The sequence below is a fragment of the Trichomycterus rosablanca genome, chromosome 4, assembly GCF_030014385.1.
Source record: "Trichomycterus rosablanca isolate fTriRos1 chromosome 4, fTriRos1.hap1, whole genome shotgun sequence".
NCBI classification, from domain to species: Eukaryota; Metazoa; Chordata; class Actinopteri; order Siluriformes; family Trichomycteridae; genus Trichomycterus; species Trichomycterus rosablanca.
This window is the reverse complement of record NC_085991.1, coordinates 31,399,567-31,423,557: the sequence shown is the minus strand read 5'-3', so window position 1 is coordinate 31,423,557 and position 23,991 is coordinate 31,399,567. Positions and strand designations below refer to the sequence as shown.

Sequence of the window (23,991 nt, the reverse complement as noted above, 5' to 3'; positions counted from 1 at the left end):
TTCTGTTTATTGGGGAATGTGAGGATGGGTAAATTATGCTTGATTTAAATATTATAAATGTGAGAATAAATCACAGTTAATAACGTTTTAAATTTGACTATGGTTTTACACAGTTTGTATAAATGCACTTATTTAACAATTCAATCTTTAAATTAATACAAATGCATAAATAAAGTAAAAGTTTAAATCTGTCTAAATTGTGTTGTTGCCTGTCTCATAAGGTAGGCAATACCTTTGTTTTTCCAATTTATGTATACAAAGTAGTGGTTCAGAAATGCTAAATTACAAAATATTTCTTTCTTTGCTCACATATTTTCTTGCAATTGTACATTTGTAAATGCATTATTAACAGTGTTTTTTATGTATTTGACAGTGATATATCGGCATAACAAAAGGTTTCTTTTTGAAAATTACAGAAGATTCTGCTATTTTTGTCAATGAAGATTACTTTATTCTTACAGTTAGTTTTGTTAAAAGTGTCATCTAAAAACTGTAAAAAAAACAGATTTTTTATGTATTTCATTTATACATATTTTTTTGGTAAATCACATGCCACTTTTCAATATACAGTTTATTCTTGTAATTTAAAAAAAAAATTCTGTTTTTTTATGAATACAGGGAAAAACTATGATACAGACTGTATCTGTATGAGGGTCATTCTATAATTTGGGGTACATTTCACATCACCAAAAAAGTACAAAAACAATGTTCTCTCTCAATTAAACAATCAGTGGTTCAAGTTAATATATTACTTTAGTGTAACATATCCACTATTTGCAAAGCTTAAACATTAATTAATTAATGTATTTTATTTAAAAGGGACAGTAGATGTAGACTACTAGGTAACTTAGTTGACAGGTAACATAGTTGACAATTTCCCTATTTTGACCCATAACTTCAGTGGTAGACCTTGCCTGGCTGACCACATGTCATTTCTTGAACAGAATAATGTCTAATTTGAACATACATTTGAATAAAAATTAGAAAAAAAATTTTAACCATAACAATGTATGTAACATAGTTGACAGTCAATTAATATACTCATTGACAATGTTCTATTATAGATAAAATATTTTTAAAAATATGAGAACATTCACCACAGTTTGTTCAATATAACCTCCACAGAGAAAAATGATATCATGTAATGCTGCTCACATAGTTTTAGAACAAACCATTTTTGAGTTGCTGAGTGGAGTTCTGTTAGTAACATAGTTGACAGAACTTTTGCGGACATTAATAAATAAAGATATTTAAATTATTTAAAACAGAAACTCAATTTAAAAAATAATATTTTTCTTTAGTATTTAAACTTTTGAAATAAATAAAAAAATAAATGTTGTTGCCCTTAATGATTTTATTCGTTATTTTGAAACCAAGGCACCCTCAACTTAAAAAACGGACACAGCAAAAACTGTTAATTTAGGAAGATCATGACAAATTTCAAGTTAAATGAAGCATAGGATGCACATAATGTTTTTGTGATATTACAACATGTTTTCCATTAATAGGTAAAATATGACATTTTTAAAGAAAATAGTTAGAATAAATATAATTATTATCATTGGACATGGAATGTACCCCAAATTATAGAATGACCCATGATACAGACTGACCAACACTTAAGCCAAATCAGCATTGAAAATTGACTACTTTTAATAGCCTTCTGCAATGCTGGTGCTTTTAAAAACTGAATATTTTCTTTTAAACAGAAGTGTTATTTAAATGCCATTAAATTGTTTTCCAACAAAATCCGCCATATTTGGCGGATAACCGCGCAATCTGGCAACACTGGAACGCGTTATCATTATCGCGTTAACTTCGACAGCCCTAATAAAAACGTATTCTGATATCCAGTTAGCAGCGTAGGGTTTATATAGCAGCAGGTAGAATAAGGTGAGAATAAGGTGCAAAAACAATGCAATATTGTGCAAAGATGCAAGTAATATAGTCACTAGTATGAGTTGTCAGAACCCAGGGAACAAGACTGTGTTGATTGTGAATGAGTTTTTGTGTATGTTAGTGTACACCGATCAGCCATAACAATAACACCACCATTTGACAGCCCTAATATATATATATAGCATATATATAGAGTACTCTGATGCTTGACTGGTTTAGTTGTTTATCCTGAATCTCCACCTTGGTGGGTGAAAGAGAATTTCCTCAGGATTGTAACCTTTTATCTTTTTCTTTGAGCAAGTAATTACACAACCTCCTTAATCTTCCTGTCTTATCAGATATATTTAGTTTTTTTATTTTCTTAAAACAGGATTAAAAAACACTTCTAATATAAAAAAACACTGAAATACAATTGAAAAACAGTAATTAACAAACTAATACAATAAAACCTGCACTTTAACTTTACTTCTTTGTTGTTTCCTTGTGCTTCCTAATCGTGGAGATGCTTGATCTGTGAAACAAGAGAAAATACAGCTAAACATATGGATGCTTTTAGAGTCAATTTGACAGTTATTCCACAGAAATGCATATTTGTCTCACATTTTGCAATCTGATGACGTTTTACTGCAATGCTCAAGCTAAGAACAAAGAGGCAGTTGCACGTCAAGGTTAAGGGAAAAGTCGAGTTTGAGGGTACAAATGTCTCGAGCAAATGTTTAAAGATTTTGAGTATGGAGGATGTCGAGTTACAAGGTACCACTGTATATATATATATATATATATATATATATGTATATACTGTATATATATAAATTTTTTTGTTTAGTTGTCTATCCTGAATCTCCATCTTGTTCTGTAAAAGAGAATTTCCTCAGAATTTGTGAGCAAATAATTAGGTAATCTCGTTCATCTTCCTGTCTCATCAGATATACCTCCACCTGCCAGTGACATGAGAAGCGGCACATTAGCTTTTGCGCTGCTGTGCTGTTATTTCCTGTGGAGTGTAATGGTGCACAAAGCTTAATGTGACTTATTGTAATAAAAAAAAACAGTGAGAAATGTTATTAGTGGAGAAAACATATGAGCAGCAATAATTAAGAGAGCTTTAGTGTTTCTGTGTCATCCTTTTAAAACATTAAGTCACATCAAGCTTCTTTTTTTAACAATAAGCAATTTGACTCTTTTGGGAAAGCTGATTCTTACAATTTCTCAGAACCCTGAGCTAAAAAACAAATTTAAAAGTGAAACAGGAGAAAAATACAGATGAACACAGATACATGTGGAGCTTTCAGAGTGAATTTGATGATAATTCCACACAAATGCAGATTTGTCTCATATTCGCACAAACATTGAACAAAACGTTGACTTTAAGGGTACAAGCTGTTGAAGTTAACGCGATAATAACGCATTAACGCGATCTCAATTTAACCCGTTTTTAAAAAATAGTTCCGTTAACGCAAATTCTATTTGGCCCTGCGAGTCATCCGTAGTTCATGTTGAGACTTGACCGTGCACGGCATCTCTCATTAAGAGTAAAAGAGTAAGTGCGCAGTGGCGGAGCCAGACAATTTTCACAGGGGTGGCCAGACTGAGACCATTGCTCACACAGGGGTGGCACAGAAACTGATACCTTTCTTATGTGGTCACTAACTCATTTACCTATACAGGCAGTAAGTGCCATGTAGAATTACATCACGAAGACCCACATTGTTATGTTTTGTACTTAACCACGAAATACAAATGACACTAGTTATGTGGAGAACGAGTTTGTCTTTATTGCTTAATCCACAACTTGGAGCATCACACTTAAACATAACACGCCGTTACCCGCTGGTCACCTGATACACATATCAGCTCATTGACGTACAACACACAGTGGTAACGTGATACGCAGATCACGTAAATGATATTGTAGCGTTTCTACGGCGTCGAAGACGAAATGGGATGGGAAATCAGCTCTTTTCGTGACCATGTGGACAAACATCCATTCACACACATAGACATTCATACCACATATACATAGCCACACAGCTAATAACTGCACAGCCCAAAACCCAATGCCATCTGCTGCATTACTCAGCACAGCCAACCCCATTTCCAGTGCTGAATAACACGGTCACGGTGGATCTTGTAACCATAGCCGCAAGTCCTTCTGGGTAAAGCTCCGCCCCCTTCTCAGCCACAGCAGCGGGTCGCTACACAGCTCCCCCCTCAAAGGTCAACCGTCCCGGTGACCCAACTAAGCCACCCCCCAATGAAGTCCCCATTTTGGAAGTTCTGCTCACCCACCCCCAGTTTGAAGAGATGGTGCGCTGGGTAGCCCGGTGCCATCACTCGCCGCAGTCATCACACCAGCTGCCTTGCCGCTGCCTCCACTCACCGCCTCATCTGGAACACTGGCATGCCGCACCGATACGGTCCGGCGGACGTGGTCCATCAGGACGAGCTCCACACGCTCAGGCTCCCTGACCGCCGCCCAAAGCCACCAGTCTCACACAGCTTCAGCAATTCATGGGCCAGCACACCCGACATCAATCCAGCACTGCCTCCTCCGCACCAAGCTCAGCAACACCAGCGTAGCGTCATGATGTCATCTTGCCGCCAATCGCCCGTTCCGCCGGGTATTCGTCATGTCCAAATCAAGCCCCACCATGTCCCCCAGGGTGGTGCACCGGGTGGCTCCATGTCCGCACTCATCTCGCCAGCTGCCGAGTCGCTGCCCACTGCTCATTTGGGCCACTGGCATGCCGCACCGATCTAGTCCAGCGGGCGCAGCTCAATAAGACAAGCGCCACACGCTCTGCACGCTCCGTCTCCCTGCTCGCCGCCCGTAGTCGCCAGCCTCTTCAGCCACCAGCAGTTCATCCGGGCCAGCGCACCCGCACAGCAACCCCGCGTCAACTCCAGCCAGAGCCACCCCGTACACCAGTCCATTCGCCAGCCCGCTGCAGTCTTTCGCCGCTAGCTCTGCTGCTACACTTGAGCTCTCGTCAGGTTTGCTTCTTCTTCGCCAGATCGTCTTCTCGCCGTCCGCCAAGGGTTCACCTGTTGAAGAAACTTAATTTCTTCTGCCATTGCCCCAGTCCAGGGCACCTGTATCCCACTTCTGACACCAATGTAGCGTTTCTACGGCGTCGAAGACGAAATGGGATGGGAAATCAGCTCTTTTCATGACCATGTGGACAAACATCCATTCACACACATAGACATTCATACCACATATACATAGCCACACAGCTAATAACTGCACAGCCCAAAACCCAATGCCATCTGCTGCATTACTCAGCACAGCCAACCCCATTTCCAGTGCTGAATAACACGGTCACGGTGGATCTTGTAACCATAGCCGCAAGTCCTTCTGGGTAAAGCTCCGCCCCCTTCTCAGCCACAGCAGCGGGTCGCTACAATATATATCACACGCATGATAATAATAAGCTTTTTTCTCTCTTAATTTTCCCTGACAAGTGAAAAACCGAAATATAGCAACCTTAACATTATGAGGAAGAATTTCAAAGATATTCCTTTGCAATACTTTATCATTTCAAGAATATGATACAGTCTGACCAACACTTAAGCCAAATCAGCATTGAAAATTGTCTTTACTTTTAATAGCCTTCTGCAATGCTGGTGCTTCTTAAAACTGAATATTTTCTTTTAAACAGAAGTGTTATTTAAATGCTATTAAATTGTTTTCCAACAAAATCCGCCATATTTGGCAGATAACCGCGCAATCTGGCAACACTGGAACGCGTTATCATTATCGCGTTAACTTCGACAGCCCTAATAAAAACGTATTCTGATATCCAGTTAGCAGCGTAGGGTTTATATAGCAGCAGGTAGAATAAGGTGAGAATAAGGTGTAAAACAAGTCCAACAGCGAAGTGTAATGTCTGCAATGCTCTGTTCACATAATTCACATGATTCATATGAAGAAAATCGTAAGTTTCTTTTCACAGGTATCTCTCTGTTTTTACTGTCATTAATGAATGTTGTGGTTTTAAATAAACACCAGTTACTGGAACATTCTGTGTGACTCGCTTACCTTAAAAAGCTCAGGCTTAATTAAACTGAGCATTACCACAGAGCGGTAACCGAGTCAGACCCTTTCTGCCTGTGGGGATTAAAGTTTTCTGTCAGTCAGAGCAGATTAATTATCCTGAACTAATAAACGTAGTAACTGATGTACTTTTGCCTCTAAAAAAATTATTTGCCTCTTTAAAAAATTAAAAGCAAGAACCGCTTACGATTTACAAAAGTGAACCACAAATTTATATAATGTGCTCATGGAATCAGCTCAGATGGGAGCGGGCTGTATTATCTTTTTGAAGTAATATTTTCAGTCAGCAAAATTGCATCGTGTGTATGATGTGCACAACATTAATTATGTTATTTTAGGTTGTCAAGAGCTTTTGCAATGGTTTCTGTGCGAGGGTTGATGAAGGTGGGGGGTTGAGGCACCAGTTCGAGTCGGGGTGGGGGGGGGGCAATTTTGAGGGAGGGGGCAGTGGGGGGGGGGGGGGGGGATTTGGCACACAAAGGGGCCGCATGTCCAAAAAGGTCTACACCACTGTGGTCTGCTGGCATCTTTGCAACAATGCAGGACTGGTTTAGTTGTCTATCCTGAATCTCCACCTTGTTGGGAAACATACTGTAGAATTTCCTCAGAGTTGTAACCTTTCTTCTTTTTTTAAGCAAGTAATTAGGCAATCTCTTGTCTTATCTGTCTTATCACATGCTTACACCTGCCCCAAACCATCACACTCCTAATGGTTGTGTTTAATAAAGACATTAAAATGCAGTTCTTAAATTATTTATTTAAATGAAAAGCGTTTGTCTGTAATTGTGTTGTATATATGTGTCAAGTAACATGAGAGCATAACATGCTTAGGCTTTTGGTTGATTGCAGTTTAGACTTTTATCTAGTCATTTTAATTTTGTCTTTTTCTTAGTGTTCAGTTCTTTTTTGGTCTATGTTATGTAGTTTAATGATGAAGTATTGTCCTTGGCTATTAAGAAAGGTGCTTTATATTTATATTATTATTGTTGTGATTTTTTTTTTTCAGTTTAGGATAGTGCAGTGGGTAGTGTGGGTTCGTAAACCACCAGGGCCTGGTCACTGTCTGTAATATAATACTATAATAATTAATCAGACTGGAGACACATGGAAATAATCTCAGACCATTCCTCCATATGAAATCTCTCTAGATCTTTCAGATTCCTAAAACTTTTCAGGTCTTAAGGGCTTTTAATGCTGTTGAGGTTTGAGGACTCAGATGGTTATTGAATTACTGAATCTGTGGTCAATATATCATTTATGTTTTGATTTTGAAGTGCTTTTTGAATCATCAATCTACCACCATACTTCAGTCACATGACAGCCATGTGTTCCTAATTGTTTAGGGGAATGTTAAATTATGGCACACAGATTTAAAAATGCATGAGCCATTTCTTTTACTTGTTGTACTAATAGATTCTTCTTTTTCTTGGTAGTATTTGAATTGCATGTTCAACATGATGAGCAATAATTCATTTTTTCAGAACTGCTAATGTTTGGGGGTTGTAGCTTAGCCATCAAACCTTCCCAACATATGTCTTGGCTCCCAAACATGTCCAAGGAATTAGTTGTAATACTGTCTTATAAAAGGGAATATCAGATTCAGGCTACTGAATCTCAGAAATATCAGTACTCTAAAACAGCTTAATTGTGGATGCATGTTATGCTGAACATACAGTCCATCCTACTAATTTGTAAAGCATCACAAATAGAAAAATAGAAACATATTACAACCTATTTACCGTTAAAAAAAAAATGGAATCACCTTAAATCAATTTTTTTTATTTTCCATTTTCTTTGTCCTAATATCAAATTTATTCTGATTGATTGATGTATGTGTTTACATATTGAGTGCATTTTGTCCCATTTGGAGATTCCATAATCAATAGAAAAGTGTGCTTCTCTAAACATGTGATCATCTTTCTGTAGTCTGTGCTTAAAAGAACAAGCCAGTAAAGTATTATGCTCCTGATAGTTTGTCTATGTACAGTTTATTTCTTCCTTTCAAAAATTCCAAAGATGCTCGTCTACACAAGCAATCGGTTAGACAAAATGTCCAAGATGTTGAAGTCTAAAGCAGCTAAAAACACTACTCAAGTAACTGAGTTCAACCGTTTCTGTGGCCGCAGAGAGGGGTGTGTGAAAACACGGGTGAGTATTTTCATCTTTCAACTTTTAAGGTCCATTAATTCTATCATTCAGTTTATTTATGTTATTCCATGACTGCCGTGAAATGTCGCACTTTTTTTAACAATCCATGAGATCTGTGATTTATGAAAAACAATGTCAATGAAATTGAGCAAATTTCCCAGTGAATTTAGTAGGGACCTATTCATAGGTTTTGATCATATGTATATTGAGTTACAGGTTTTGTAACTCAATATACATATATTGTATATATTTTATATATATTATATATATATATTAATATATTGTAAGTCACAATTAGGGAAGGGTGTGGTTCTATGCAAAAATGTTTCAACAGGTTTGGAATATTTTATATAATATATAATATATAATATTTTATGAGTACCCAGAAGTACGGAGGGTATCATTAAGTGGAGCTGCTCCTCTGCAAAAGCACCATGGTTTGACACATCATCCAATGAAACATAAACAGAGCAATGTACTTGGGTATATTAGAAAATAGTTTAATCAGTCAACTCAGTTGAGTTTAATCAGTTACTTTGTAAAATTAATTATTTCTCACCAAAGCACATCTTAGAGCTGCATCCAACAACAGATCTGCAAAAAAGCACTAATGTTTTAATTTGTAGTGACAAAAAATATTTTTCTTCATTTAATTTTAACATCTTTATTTATGCCTAATACGTACTTTTTGTTAATACTTAGAAGTTTAAAGTCAACAGACTTTGTTGTACATTTTAAGAAGATATTTGCACTAGAAGTGTATCACGTAGCAAAAAAAACAAACAAAGAGTAAATACTTCCCCCATGCTGCTTACAAGTGCATGTAAACTTTTGTCTTTTACTTTTGATCGTATACAGATATAATTTATGTAAATACTTACGTTGTAAGAGACAAAATATAAAATTTTCCTTGGGGAAATAAAAAAAATAATAAAAATTTTTTGGTTATTTATTAAAAGGATATTTTGTGGCAATTTACACAAGGGGTGCTTAAAATGCCAAACATCTGATAATACTGTCGATTAAAAAATTAATTGCGATTAAAATTTTTAATCGAATTATTTTTATTGGGCTGTTTGTGCCACGTAAATATGTGTGTTTGTTTTAATTTGCGCTGCTTTCACACAGTAACAGTGTGTTTATACGGTATAGCGATAACACGCGTCTTTTCCAATGCGGTCGTGAGTTACAAATGACTCGAGCTGCTGCTGCTGCTACATATTGCGAAATATCTGGTATTTTGTTTTCAAAAGCGTGAGAAATCATCACTAGACAAAATTACAGTTATTAATTGACGCTTTAATATCATCTTTTGTCAGAACGGGCGTCTGCGCGCACGGATCCGCGTTACAGACTAAATAAGCTCAGACTTCATTACCTAACTTTATTTCAGATGAATTTGGATGGAAAGCCCGTGGACTGAACACGGAACATTACAAACACTGCTGTTAAATGGATCACAATGGACTGTATAAGGGTCAAAGACGAGACGTAACTTTTTAGTGTCCCCACTTGATAAATAATATACAATTATATTAATATAAGTGGATATACCTTCAATCTACTCCATTTGTACATCTTTACTGAAACCTAAAGTAATTTTTACAGAAAATTTATGATTTTTGAAAAGATAACCATTGAAACCCCCAAAATGTCATTCAGTGCAACGGTCCCCCTACCTCTTTAAGTAATAAAACATTAAGAAAAAACTAAATTTTAATGCATTTTAACATTATTTGAAAAAAAAAGGCTTTTTACTGACATAGTACATTAAAGAACAAAACTGAGTGTCATTCAGTACAACACAGAAAAGGTAATATTACGGTTAATCTTGTAAACAAACAAGGTTATTAACATTTAAATGTAAATATGTGTAGAAATGTCTTTGAGCTAAGGTCAATGTTAGCTTTTGCTAACCACTGGGATAACTGTAAAATGTGCTAAAGTAACATTTCTGTCATTCAGTACAACAACAGTCATTCAGTGCAACAGAATTTCGCTGTTGCACTAAATAGACAATGACATTGTTATACTGACTTTTTAATGTTTTAAAATTATTTTTAAATATTAAAACCACTTTTTTCCATTCTAGTCTTCCTTAATAAGAGCAGTAATTACAATGAATATTAATAATTATGTTTTTGATGAAGTGGTCCCTGAGATTTTGTTATTGTCAAGTACGATGACCTGCCATTCGTTGGGCAGGTACTGCTGTCTGTAGGAGATGAGGTGCAAGTTAGCTGCATGCTACAAAATTGAAACAGAAATTCCTTTGTGTGGCCAAATCCACATTTTACTACAATTTACTACCTTAAGTCTGATGTCAAAATCATAATCGCAGAACCAAAGCCATGTACAGCAAGAACCTCAAGGTTAACAACAAAAGACTGGAAAACATTTGTTCAGTTCATGAAATAAAATGCGACTTCAAATGGTTTTCACGGCTGAATGAATTTAGATTTACTGCAGCAACTTTTTTCACATGTTATGACACAAATTCCACACTTCCACACTGTTCTGGTGCCTTACAAGTTGTTATGATGGCTTCATTAGCTATGTTTTTGATTGCCTTACTTTTTTCATGATGTAGTAATATTATAACACATACTTGCCACTGGTGTGATATATTTTCATTCTACTGCTGCTACTTTAATCAATAAAGAACTTAAAAACAAATTAAGTCATGAATATTCTGATGTAACAGGATAATTTGGAGTATGTCATTCAGTGCAACATAAAATCATCATACAGTGCAACAAAAACATTTGCTTAAAATAACTGTAATAAGTAATTATTATATATTTTTTTTCATGTGCATGCAAGAAAATCCAGGCCTGCTTCATAGAAAACAGAGTTTGATTAGATTTCAAATAGAATAGAATGTGTAGCAAAAGCATCTTGCATACAAATAAACAAAATCCCAAGACGTATTAGAGTACAAACAATGCACAGAAAATTCAAAATAGAGTAAGTACAGTTTCTTCTGAGGTTTTAAATCTTTTGTAAGAGATATACCAAACTTATAAATTTGAACTGGCTAAGATTGTTCCTTGTGTGTGTATTTTGTCATAAATTAGTCGTTGCACTGAATTACATTTTTGTGCCCTTGTTGTGTGTCAACAACACTAAAATTATCAAATAAGCAAAATGCTGAAAAAAAAATACATATTTACATAGGTGACACATTTGTGCACAATATTAAATACAAAAATTATACAATTTAACCATTTTATTTTTTTGGTACTTGGAACACCCTATTCGTCTTTCACCCATAAATGCTTTAACATAGTTGGGTCATTCTATAATTTGGGGTACATTTCACCAAAAAGTACAAAAACAATGTTCTTTCTCAACAGAACAATCAGTGGTTCAAGTTAATATATTCCTTTAGTGTAACATATCCACTAGTTGCAAAGCTTAAACATAATTATTTTTTATTTTATTTAAAAGGGCAAGTAGATGTAGACTACTAGGTAACTTAGTTGACAGGTAACATAGTTGACAATTTCCCTATTTTGACCCATAACTTCAGTGGTAGACCTTGCCTGGCTGACCACATGTCATTTCTTGAACAGAATAATGTCTAATTTGAACATACATTTGAATTAAAATTATAAACAAAATTGTAACCATAACAATGTATGTAACATAGTTGACGGTCAATTAATATACTCATTGACAATGTTCTATTATAGATAAAATATTTTTAAAAATAAGAGAACATTCACCACAGTTTGTTCAATATACCCTCCACAGAGAAAAATGATATCATGTCATGCTGGTCACATAGTTTTAGAACAAACCATTTTTGAGTTGCTGAGTGGAGTTCTGTTAGTAACATAGGTGACAGAACTTTCGCGGACAATAATAAATAAATATATTTAAATTATTTTAAAGAGAAACTCAATTTAAAAAATATCATTTTTCTTTAGTATTTAAACTATTAAAATAAATAAAAAAATAGATGTTGTTGCCCTTAATAATTTTATTCATTATTTTGGAACCAAGGCACCCTCAACTTAAAAAACGGACACAGCAAAAACTGTTCATTTAGGAACATCATGACAAATTTCAAGCTAAATGAAGCATAGGATGCACATAATGTTTTTGTGATATTACAACATGTTTTCCATTAATAGGTAAAATATGACATTTTTAAAGAAAATAGTTGGAATAAATATAATTATTATCATTGGACATGGAATGTACCCCAAATTATAGAATGACTCAGTTATTGATGTGTGTTAACAGGACGTTATAGGTGTTGCACATAGGCGTAACTGGGAAAAGGGGGTTGTAATCTCGATAAAAAAATTTTATCGCGTGACAGCCCTACTTAAAAGTAATTTACTGCTTTTAATTTAGAAACATTTTAAACATTTAAAAATACTGACTCCAAATGACAATTGCCTTAATTTAAACCACTTAGCAGTGTGCAAAATAATACTTAAGTAAAGAATCCAGACTTGCTCAAGGGTCCAACAGGAACTTTCTTATCATTGTGGATTTTAACATACTATTCTAATTGCTGACTATAAAATTTTATAACTTTTGATAACTGTCTTATGGAATTGTCTTTTATTTGCCTTTAGTAAATGATACAACATATACAATACCCTGTCTCCTTTTTATTTTCTAAAGGTTGATTATTACACAGTGAAGAGCTCAGTTCCTCTGGGTCGCCTGCTCCTAGTGCGCTTAGAGAAAGAGTGTTACTGGTTGGAGGATAATTGGTACTGCCGCTATGTTGAGGTCACGCCTGCAGCAGGAGGAAACTCTCAAACATTCCCCTGTTATTGCTGGCTAGTGGGAAATATGACAGTAGAGATACGTGATGGTACAGGTTAGTTACTGCCCCAGAAAGCTACTTTATCTTAAAATAATCCGAGCTCAAGATTAAACTACATTTGTAAAATTTGGCTTTTTTTTCTGTTTTACTTTCTTACAGCTAGGAAGCTGAGTGATGAGATTCTTCCTGAGGAGCTGACTCATAGACAAGCAGAGCTACAGCAAAGACAGAAAATATATAGGTGTGTATAGAGGGAGCATGAGGAGTCTGATGAAACTATTATTTTATGATCTTATGACACTACTTTGCTAAAAGTATGTGAACACCTCTTGAGTGCTTGAGTTGAAAGCAATTTAACCCCCATTCACACCTTGACCCATGTTATGCTCATCAGAATTTAGAACTGAAAAAGCCTTTCGGATGAGAGGTGAAACATCTTCAAGAACCTAATAAAGGAGTTAATTTGCCATCAACTCAAGCACTCAAGACTACCATAACCTGGATGACTGAGAACCTACATAGACAATACACTTCTAATTAATGAGTTCATGTGTTTCTGCTACACTCATTGATTACAGGTTATATTATATACATTTGATTATGTCATCTTTGAGGCAACAGTCTGGGAAAGGCCCTGTGCCCCTGTACATAAAGCAAGTTTAAAGTGGCCTGCACAGAGCTCTTACTTCAATCTTAATTTCAGTCCTTTTTGATTAACACCACTTCCACACCTTACGAATGTTTTTTTGACTAAGTGTACATTCTTGAAATCTCCATAGACAAACATTGTAAATCATCAAAAGGATGATTGTAAATCATCATTGAAAGTTTGTCAAGAGCTGCATATGTTTTCTTTGCAAGGCTAAAGTGCAATGTAATTGGATTTTGGTGGAGTTAAAATTAGTTTCTGAGCATTTCCACATTTCCCATCTTGCACATTTTGGACAAATTATAACTGCATATTAATGCCCATCTGTTTATATTTGATATACCATATGTCACATGTCCATGTTTTTCTGGCAAATACTAAATGTCTTTCTGTGCTATTTGTATGGTTTATTATTGTATGTATTTATCAGTGTGTTGTAATGCTAGATGGGACAAATCGACTTCAGGCATTCCCAAATGCATAGACTCAAAGACAGAGGCAGACCTACCCCAGGATGTTCGCTTTTCCAATGAGAAGAGCTGTGACTTTGAAGAATCATTTCAGTTAGCGTGAGCATTTTATTATTTGATACATAACTCTGCCTATAACATTTAAAAGGTGTATATTCTTTATATACTGTGTATTTAAATCTATATGTCTAAGAACAATGTATAGAAAATGCCATTTTTCTTAAATGTATAATATTTTCATTACAATTCACAATCAGCATAACAAGTTGAATGAAAAATGTAACCTTTAAGAAAACATACATGAATTTCAGAAATTCTGAGTATACAGACACAGACATTGGCTATGTCTTAGGACGGAGTGACTCTGTGACAGTTTGGCACAATGTCCAGGGTATTCTTGCATTGTGCCCAGATTTTTCAGTTGAATTGGACCCACAGCAACACTGACCAGAATAAATGAAAAAAATTAATCTTGGTTAAGTTCATATATTTGCAGCCAGTGTTAAATCTTTGATACGTATGGCCATACATCAGGTTTTTACCAGAATATTTCATACAAGGTAAAATTAAAATAAAATAAATAAATTAGTAGTCAAATAGTTCTTTTAAGTAAAGTAGGTCCTTCTCAGCATCAACTCTTTGCTAAAATGACTAAAGTGACTATATTATTTGAATACCAATGTATAAAACCTTGTTTACTGAGAAGCAGAACAGCAACATATGCACAGATACAGAATGTAGTAGAAAGTAGTAGATTTGTCAATAGACAAGGTAAAGTAACATGACAATAACAGAAAGGTTTACAAAAAGCTTTAAGAGAAGTTGGGTGGGGGTGAGATTAATATCACAGTGTATTAAATCTTTTTTTTCCATAAAGATGTATGGAGAAACCTGTTAATGTGTTTCACGGTCCAGTGGAACTGCTTATATTTTAGGCTAATGTAAGATAATGGGGTTGGTTTTGACACATATACACTGAAAATAACACAAATATAAAAAACACTGAAATACAATTACAAATGGTTAAAAATAAATAAAAATACAAAAAAACCTGCACTTTACATTCACTTCTATATTGTTTCCTTATGCTTCTTAAGTGTGGAGATACTGTATTCATTGCGCTGGCTTATTTCCTATGGAGTGTGGCAGTGCACAGTGTTTAACATGACTTATTGTACTAAAATAAGGTTTTAGTGTTTCTATGTTGTTCTTTTAATACATTAAGTCACGTTAAGTTTAATTTCTCAGAACCCTGAGCTATAAAACAAGTTTAAAAGTGAAACAGTGAGGAAATCCAGACAAACACAGATACAAGTGGAGCTTTTAGAGTGGATATGACAGTTATTCCACACAAATGCAGATCTGTCTCATATTCGCACTTTGATGATGTTTTTCTGCACCTCTCAAGCCAAGCTCTGAACAAAGAGGCTGTTCATTGTTAATTTGAAATTAAAAAAATAATTAGTTTTTGAAAAACAGGTTGAATTTAAGGTAAACGTTGAGTTTAAGGGAATACATTTCTTGACTAAGGGTGTTGAGTTTCAAAGATTTTGAGTTTAGGGGACGTTGCGTTACAAGGTACCACTGTATTGCAATATTATATAGACTAGAGGCATTTTGCATACTCATTTATGCATTAATTGTATGTTTTACCACCACTTTATCCTGGTCAGGGTCGCAGTGGGTGCAGTTCACTGGGAAACACTTGGGACAAGTTGCCATTCCATCACAGGGCAAACACAGACACACACACACACACACACACAATCATAGCTAGGGCAATAATTGTATTTCCAACCTGACTGGATGTCTTGTGGGAGGAAACCGGAGCACCCAGATGAAACCCATGCAGACACAGGCAAACTCCACAAAGAAGGGCCCAGATAGCTCTGCCTGGGAATCAAACCCAGGACCTTCTTGCTGTGAGGTGACAGTGCCACCCACCAAGCCACAGTGCCGCTCTGCCTACTTATTGTGCTCTAAAATCAATATTACTAATCATTCAAAAATACATGCAGTGGTACCTTGTAACTAACTCAACGTCCCCGAAACTCAAAATCTTTTAAACTCAACGCCCTTTGTAGAGATATTTGTGCCCTTAAACTCAACGATTCCCTTAAACTCAATGTGTTGCATTTCAAATGAACAATAACCAGCTTGAGCGTTGCAGTAAATTGTCAAAGTGAGCATATAAGACGAATCTGCAGTCAAATCCACTCTGAAAGCATACACATGTATCTGTGTTCAGCTGTATCTACTGTTTCACTTTTAAACTTGTTTTATAGCTTGGGGTTCTGAGAAACTGTATGAATCAGCTTTTTTTCAAAAGAGTTTAAAACGCTTATTGTTAAAAAGTAGTGCAAAAGCTAATGTGCCGCTTCTCATGTGAATGCGCCTTTACTGAATGGAATATGGTATTCCAAGGTCAAGCATCTCCACAATTAAGAAGAGTAAGGAAACCATGAAGAAGTAAAGGTAAAGTGTAGGTTTTACTATATTTGTTATTGAATTTTAACTGTTTTCAATTGTATTTCAGTGTTTTTATAATATATTTGTGTTATTTTTAGTGTCAAAAACAACCCCATTATTTTTCATTAACCAAAAATATATAAACAGGTACAGTTTAATTCCACACATTAAAAAAGTACAGCGGTCTAAACCCAACTTTTACCATTTACTGAAAGGAAATTTGTCCAGATGCTTAGATGTTACCATTACACATGATCACTGTCAAGTAAGCTTTACATGTACACTTGATGTGCAAAATATGTGTCAAATATAAATCGATGCATAAGGACTCTTCCTTTTTTAGGATTATAGAACTTTCTTTGAAGATGTTTGCCAACCAGTTTAAGAAGTCCTGGAATAATGTGGAAGATTTTGAGCAAATATTTTGGAAACTGAATAGTCCCATATCCGGTAACATGCCAATATTTCTTATTTTAGTTTGTGACATGTTTTATGAATGTAAATCATACTAAAACCATTTGATAGTTATTTATATAATTCAGATGAGTTTCAACAGTGGAACATTTTATCAGCCATTACACCTCTGACAATTTGCTAACTGAATTCCAACTTAATATTTAGTTAATTTATTAATGTGATTATTTTATAAAGAAATATCTCTTTCAAATCTCATACTTAAACAAAATACCACATGCTATGATACTCATTTACTCCTGTTTATGTGATTAGTATATGTCAAGAAACACTGGAAGGAGGACTTGTTCTTCGGGTATCAGTTCATGAATGGCTCAAATCCACGAATGATCCAGAGGTGCAGGTGTCTGCCCTCCAACTTTCCTGTTTCTGGAGATATGGTGCAGGCCTTCCTAAGCCCTAAGACTACTCTGAACAAAGAGCTCAAGGTTGGCTGTAGTGCATAGGCTCTAGAATTGGGTTCAGTGGCTAGCATCTGTAATTATTTTATTGGGTCTAATGCATGAGCTGTCTGATGTTGCTTGTTGGATTGAGGGCATAAACGACTGTTTTTTTATGGGTTTATTTTAAGAGATAGCATGTGTAATGGTATATTAATATTAATTTAACCCTGTTATTGTTATTATACTTCATAATAATTTTAGTGTGACCCATGAAATCAACTTTTTTCCCTACTGTGACTCATTGCCGCCCAGCTGATTAAAAGATTAAGAACAACTGGATTAATGTCAAAACATGTTCAATTTGGTTCATTTGGCTTAATTTGGTCTGTAAATTGTTTCATGGATTTATTTATTATTAATTTGTCCACAGCCTGTGTTGTGGTTCTCATGTGTATAATGGTTTCACTTGATTCAAAGTGTTGGCTTGTGTATAGCCTGGATATAGTTTAATAGATTCACTGGGTTGAAGTGAGAGCATAATGCCTAATTGTTACATTTCGATTAATTATGTTTACTGGGTTGGTTTATGGGTAAACTGATTTGGGTTTAGTCCATAGTCTCTTTAACAGTTTATACAGTACATTAAATTATGTTTAATCTATAGATTGTAATGTAATGACTTTGACCAGGCAGTTTAATCTCTTTTATTAATTAATGTGAATATATTTTTACATTACAATAAAAAATCTTTACTAGCATCATAAGATTCTATTTGTCTTTCATGCAGGCTGGAAATGTGTACCTTGTTGACTATGCAATAATGGATGGTGTCCCTGCAAATGTGATCAATAACATGAAACAGTACATAGCAGCTCCTTTGTGTTTACTATATGATTATCCAGACAAAGGCCTTATTCCTATTGCCATACAGGTAGTGTTCTAATAATTTCTCCAATATATATGCATACATATGTCTAATAAAAATGCTTATTAAAATCCCTCTTCTGTCCAATGGTTTCAGCTTGAGCAGCATCCAAGCAAGGACACCCCAATCTTCCTACCAAATGACCCACACCTTGCCTGGTTATTGGCTAAAATATGGGTTCGTCATGCAGAGTTTCAGATGTTCCAGGTTGTGTCTCACCTGCTGCGCACTCACCTTGTAATTGAGGTGTTCTGTGTGGCCACACTGCGCCAACTCCCTTTAGTCCACCCAATATACAAGGTAAGTATGAATGCATGGACATTGTCTTTATGTTCAATTATGTGTTTGTTTGTTTTTTTACAGCATTTTACTTTGTAAATCTGGCTCTCCTTGATCATATTGGGGGTTATGCAAGCAGCAGCAAATTCCAAATCGGAAATTGTAAATGATTAGATTGTAAGATAAAGGGGGGAAAGCTTTGCAGCAACAGTTTGAAAGCCCCTACCTGTTCCAACATTAATGAGTTCTTGTGCACAAAACAAACTCTATAATAACATTAACTAAAACATCAACTGAGGCTTTCTTGATCAACACCAGTGTATAGCCATAGAAACGCTCTTTTGCCTGAATCGCTTCTCACAAAACTTTGAAGTTTGTATGTAGGAATTTCTACAGCGAATGAGAAGCCTTCTCAGAAGAGTGGCTGTTGTTATAGCTGAAAAGATCACACAGAGCTCAGGGTCAGGTGTCTCAATACGTTTGGCCATATAATGTATTTTACTGTATTTATTTAATACAGTTAAATAAATTTTATGTAGGCCATTTAATGTACAGTATTTATTTAATGTAAAATAAATTAACAAATACTTAAATAAAACATTTTTTTCTAGAATTTTCATAGCTAAATATTGTGACCTACCTTTCAGTAAATGCAAAATGCTTTATTGTTGGCACCCTGAAACTAGCATGAATTGTGTTTTGTACCATATGTGAAGCTTCTAATGTGGACACCCTTTCTAATTAATTAGTTACCTATTGCTAACAGTTGTTAAAAATCAATAATATAACATATACACCGCATTCCAAATTATTATGCAAATTATATTTTTCTCTCAGTTTCTCTCATTTTATGCCCATAGCAGCCAATGACACAGGGGTATTCTTTGCAGCATGAGATGGTGCATTGTCATGCATGAAGATGATTTTGCTCCGGAAGGCACGGTTCTTCCTTTTGTACCATGGAAGAAAGTGGTCAGTCAGAAACTCTATGTACTCTATGCCGAGGTCATTTTCACACCTTCAGGGACCCTAAAGGGGCCTACCAGCTCTCTCCCCATGATTCCGGCCCAAAACATGACTCCGCCACCTCCTTGCTGACGTCGCAGCCTTGTTGGGACATGGTGGCCATCCACCAACCATCCACTACTCCATCCATCTGGACCATGCAGGGTTGCATGACACTCATCAGTAAACAAGACTGTTTGAAAATTAGTCTTCATGTATGTCTGGTCCCATTCCAACCGTTTCTGCTTGTGAGCCCTGGTTAGGGGTGGCTGAATAGTAGGTTTATGAACAACTGCAAGCCTTTGAAGGATTCTACACCTTGAGGTTTGCGGGACTCCAGAGGCACCAGAAGCTTCAAATACCTGTTTGCTGGTTTGTAATGGCATTTTAGCAGCTGCTCTCGTAATCCGATGAATTTGTCTGGCAGAAACCTTCCTCATTCTGCCTTTATCTGCATGAACCCGTCTGTGCTCTGAATCTGCCACAAATCTCTTCACAGTACGATGATCACGCTTAAGTTTGTACAAGGCATTTCACTATTTGACACTTTTCGGCAGCAGAGAGATCCTTTTTCTTTCCCATATTGCTTGAAACCTGATGCCTGCTTAATAATGTGGAACGTCCTTCTTAAGTAGTTTTCCTTTAATTGGGCTCACCTGGCAAACTAATTATCACAGGTGTCTGAGAATTATTTCAGTGATCTAAAGAGCCCTGAGACACAATACAATCCATGAGTTTAATTGAGAAAGAAAAAATTCAATGTTTATAATGCTTAAATCCAATTTGCATAATAATTTGGAACGCAAATTTGTGGCAACAGTTTGGGAAAGGCCCTTTTCTGTTCCCACATAACTGTGGCAATGTGCACAAAGCAATGCTTATACTAAAGGCATCATTTAATGTGTTTAATGCAGAAGAACACAAAAGCACAAATCCATTTTAACCTTCCTGAAAAACCTTTGGAATTAATTAAACTGATTGTGAGCCAGATGTTTTCATAAAACATCAGTAAAGCAAGATTTTTTAAAAACTGATACACTCTAAAACCTTGTGAAAAATCTTCCCAGAAGAGTGAAGGCTGTTCTAACTACAAGCAAGGGAGGCTTTATAACACTGTCCATGGTTTTGGAATAGAATGTTCCACAAGCTCATGGTCACATTTTTATGTTGTTTTGTCCTTATATAATGTAAAAAGTGCCTTTTGGTAACTTTGCTTAAAGACAATCTTGGATTCAGTTTGCATATATAATAAGAAAGTCATGGCGTTCTACATGTTATGAAGAAGAGTTTGATGCTACCAATGTTTTTATGATTTTTTAATATTTTCTGCAGCTGCTCGCTCCTCATCTGAAGTACACACTAGAGATAAATACTCGCGCACGCACGAAGCTTATCTCTGATGATGGCGTCTTTAAAAGGGTAAGCCTCACCAACAGAAAATATATAATAAGTATAATTTTGTAAAAAGGCATAGTCTGTATTCCTCATAATATGTTTTATTCTGTATGCATACACATAAGCAGTAGAAAGCATGGTTTTCTTGCAGGTGGTGTCTACAGGTGGTGATGGACTGCTGTTGCTGGCTCAAAGAGAGTATAAGGTCCTGACCTATCGCTCCCTCCAACCCCGACTTGACTTCACTGACCGTGATGTAACTAGACTCAAAAACTACTACTACAGAGATCATGCTCTGATGCTCTGGGATGCCATTCACAAGTGAGATTGCTAAATTAAGATTGAGTAAAAGATCATGCCCTGTAGCTGTTAATCATATTTACTGTTATAATGTTGCTTTATTCTTGAGACACTGTAATAACTAGCTATCAATGTTCACTGTCAGACCAATGTTAACTCTTTTCACAGCTTTGTATCCAGCATGGTCTCTCTGTATTACAAAGGAGACCAAGAGGTGGAGCAGGACTCTGAACTGCAGGCATGGATTAAGGATGTGGTTGATGAAGGCTTTGCCGACATTCCCCACTTTGGTCAGTTTGCCAAGACAGTTTTTCTCCACTAGGGAAAAGTTTTATTTTCCTCAGCTGAGTGACTTACTCTTTTATGGGAAAGAAACATGGCCTTGGTGGTTGTCAATTAAGTTGCTTAGTATGTTCAAAGAAGTGAAATGTTCAAATGCATGCCTAAGCCAAGAGGACAACATCTTCAAATAGCAGATGTCCAGCTTTGCCTGTATATACATGAGTATTACAAAAACTTGTTAAAAGAAGGCCAAAGGTCCTGCACCTGTTTTAATGAGACACTAAAGATGTGTATCAACAACACAACCTGTCCAATGTTGTAACCTGTTCAATCTCATCCACAGCTGCAGCCTTGTCATGATGGATTTAAATCTTCACAGTAATTTCACCCACAGTGACTGATTCTCATGTGATACTCCTAGTCACAGTTCAACAATATTTTCCACACAATGTGCCAAACAGTTTGCCAGTGCATCTTAAGGCCATACACTGTTGTAATCAAAACCTGTAAATTAGTGAATTAGCGTAATCTCATTATTAACACATTAAATAATATTTTCCCTTTTCAATGTTAACAAAGTAAAGTGTACATGTAGTGTTCACATAATTCAGTTGGTCCTGGATTTTGTAAAGTTGCTTTGAGACAAAAAGCGCTATATAAATAAAGTTGACTTGACTTGACATAATTCTCTCTACAGAGGAATGCCATATGACAATGTACACAGGCAAGGCTTATATTAAAGGTATTTGGTGTGAACTCCAGTGATCTACACAAATCTATTTCAACCAATAATTCCACTCAGCTACATTAACTAAGACCTTACTATATAAAAACTACATAATATAGCACAGTTAACACAGTTCATGAAGACTACTTGACTTTGAAAAAAAACCAATTTTAATATATAATGTATGTAAAAAGATGACTGCCTGACTGCTGTGTTTTCTATGTGGGGTAATTAGCATGTTCTTGTTTTATATATGTGACAGGTCTTTCTGAAAAACTAAAGAAAAAAGGAGAACTGGTCACTCTTGTGAGTGTGATTATATTTACTGCTTCAGCACAGCATGCAGCAATTAACAATGGACAGGTAACAAACATCCCAATGTTTTATGTTGAGTGTGGGAAAAAAACACCTAGCCACAATTACATTTTTCAAAATCTCAGACTATTCTGGTTCATTTCTGCCTTTTATGCTGTTTATACTCTAGTTTGATTATTGTTCCTGGGTACCCAACACACCTTGCACCATGCGTCAGCCTCCACCCAAAGACAAGGATGCTGTCACTATGGAGCTAATCATGGAATCACTCCCAGATATCGGCCAGTCATGTATGGAGTTGGCAATCACATGGGTTCTGGGAAGGCGTCAGCCAGACGCAGTGAGTCAATATTTTAATAAACATTTCAAGTGGTCTGTTAAATCTCCTCAGGGTAATGTGCAGAGCTAGTAGAGTGGGTGTCATATAACGGCTTGGGTCATGGGAACCAGGGTTTTATCCCCAGCTCCCAACCATATTTATTAGTCATGTCTTTTAGCCAGAGAGCAGATGCATAATGTTATGAATTAAGTATCAACATTATTCACATTGTAAGGTTTTGATCTAATAACCATCATCCCTGCTGTAATGATAAGTAAGTTCGATCTCATAATGAAAAGAAATATGGTGCTTAATGTCTATTTCTGATAAATAATATTATTTCTGAACTTTTACACAAGTAGTTCCTGAGAATTTTTAATAACAGAAATTTTCGGCTACTTTGCATGTTTCCTTTTTATCTATTATTTATAGCCCTGTTTCTATTTTCTCCTTTTTGCCTTCTTTTTTGTAGATACCTCTGGCAAAGTATGAGGACGAGTACTTTACAGAGCCAAAAGCCCAAAAGGTGATTGACAGGTTCAGGGAGGAGCTAAAGGTCATTGAAGAGCAGATCCAGGATCAGAACAAGGGCCTTGAACCTCAATATCTTTACCTCTGTCCTAGCCAAGTAGAGAACAGCATTACTATATAGTCACATTTATGACAGTTCTATTACGTCATGCCTTTCTGCATTAAAATGTGCATTTATAGCCACTAAGTGCTTTTGGTATACATTTCGTTAGTACATGCCTGTATATATAGTGTTGTAAAAAAAGAATTGCCCTCTTCCCAGTTTTTTTTATTTTTGCATGTATGATACATTAAAAAAATTGCATTAAACAATACATAGAAACCACAAGTACATTAGTGATGTAGGTTTTGAATAATCATTTTCTTTAATAAATAAAATGATCATTTAAGAGCTGCATTGTTCACTATCATTATCTTTATCTTAAATTAAAATTATTTCTAAGATCTGAAGCATTTAAATTTGACAAATTTAGCAAAGATAGAAGAAGTCAGGTGGGAGCAAATACTTTTTTTACAACACAATACTTTTTTCAATTTTCCCTATTTTTCCTCTCAGTCTAATTGTTTTCCAGTTA

General features: G+C 35.7%; 1 protein-coding gene across 1 annotated transcript; it reads left to right on the top strand.

Moving 5' to 3' along the window:
• The first annotated feature begins 4,300 nt into the window (after positions 1–4,300).
• On the top strand, positions 4,301–23,537 carry LOC134311918 (polyunsaturated fatty acid 5-lipoxygenase-like). The gene is made up of 15 exons (XM_062993567.1): positions 4,301–4,475; positions 4,562–5,016; positions 12,746–12,947; positions 13,053–13,134; positions 13,989–14,111; positions 16,825–16,931; positions 17,211–17,383; positions 18,126–18,269; positions 18,360–18,563; positions 20,880–20,966; positions 21,094–21,263; positions 21,411–21,532; positions 22,514–22,614; positions 22,736–22,906; positions 23,358–23,537. Exons 1-15 carry the CDS (start codon positions 4,301–4,303, stop codon positions 23,535–23,537), a joined length of 2,496 nt encoding a protein of 831 aa, XP_062849637.1.
• Positions 23,538–23,991: the final 454 nt, after the last annotated feature.

Bases quoted from the DNA above. Each gene is read 5' to 3' on its own strand.
- LOC134311918 (XM_062993567.1), top strand. From the start codon at position 4,301: ATGCCGCACCGATACGGTCCGGCGGACGTGGTCCATCAGGACGAGCTC. The intron at 13,135-13,988 runs GTGTGTATAGAG...TTGTAATGCTAG, and splicing joins CAAAGACAGAAAATATATAG to ATGGGACAAATCGACTTCAG. The intron at 21,533-22,513 runs GTCAGTTTGCCA...TATATGTGACAG, and splicing joins TGCCGACATTCCCCACTTTG to GTCTTTCTGAAAAACTAAAG.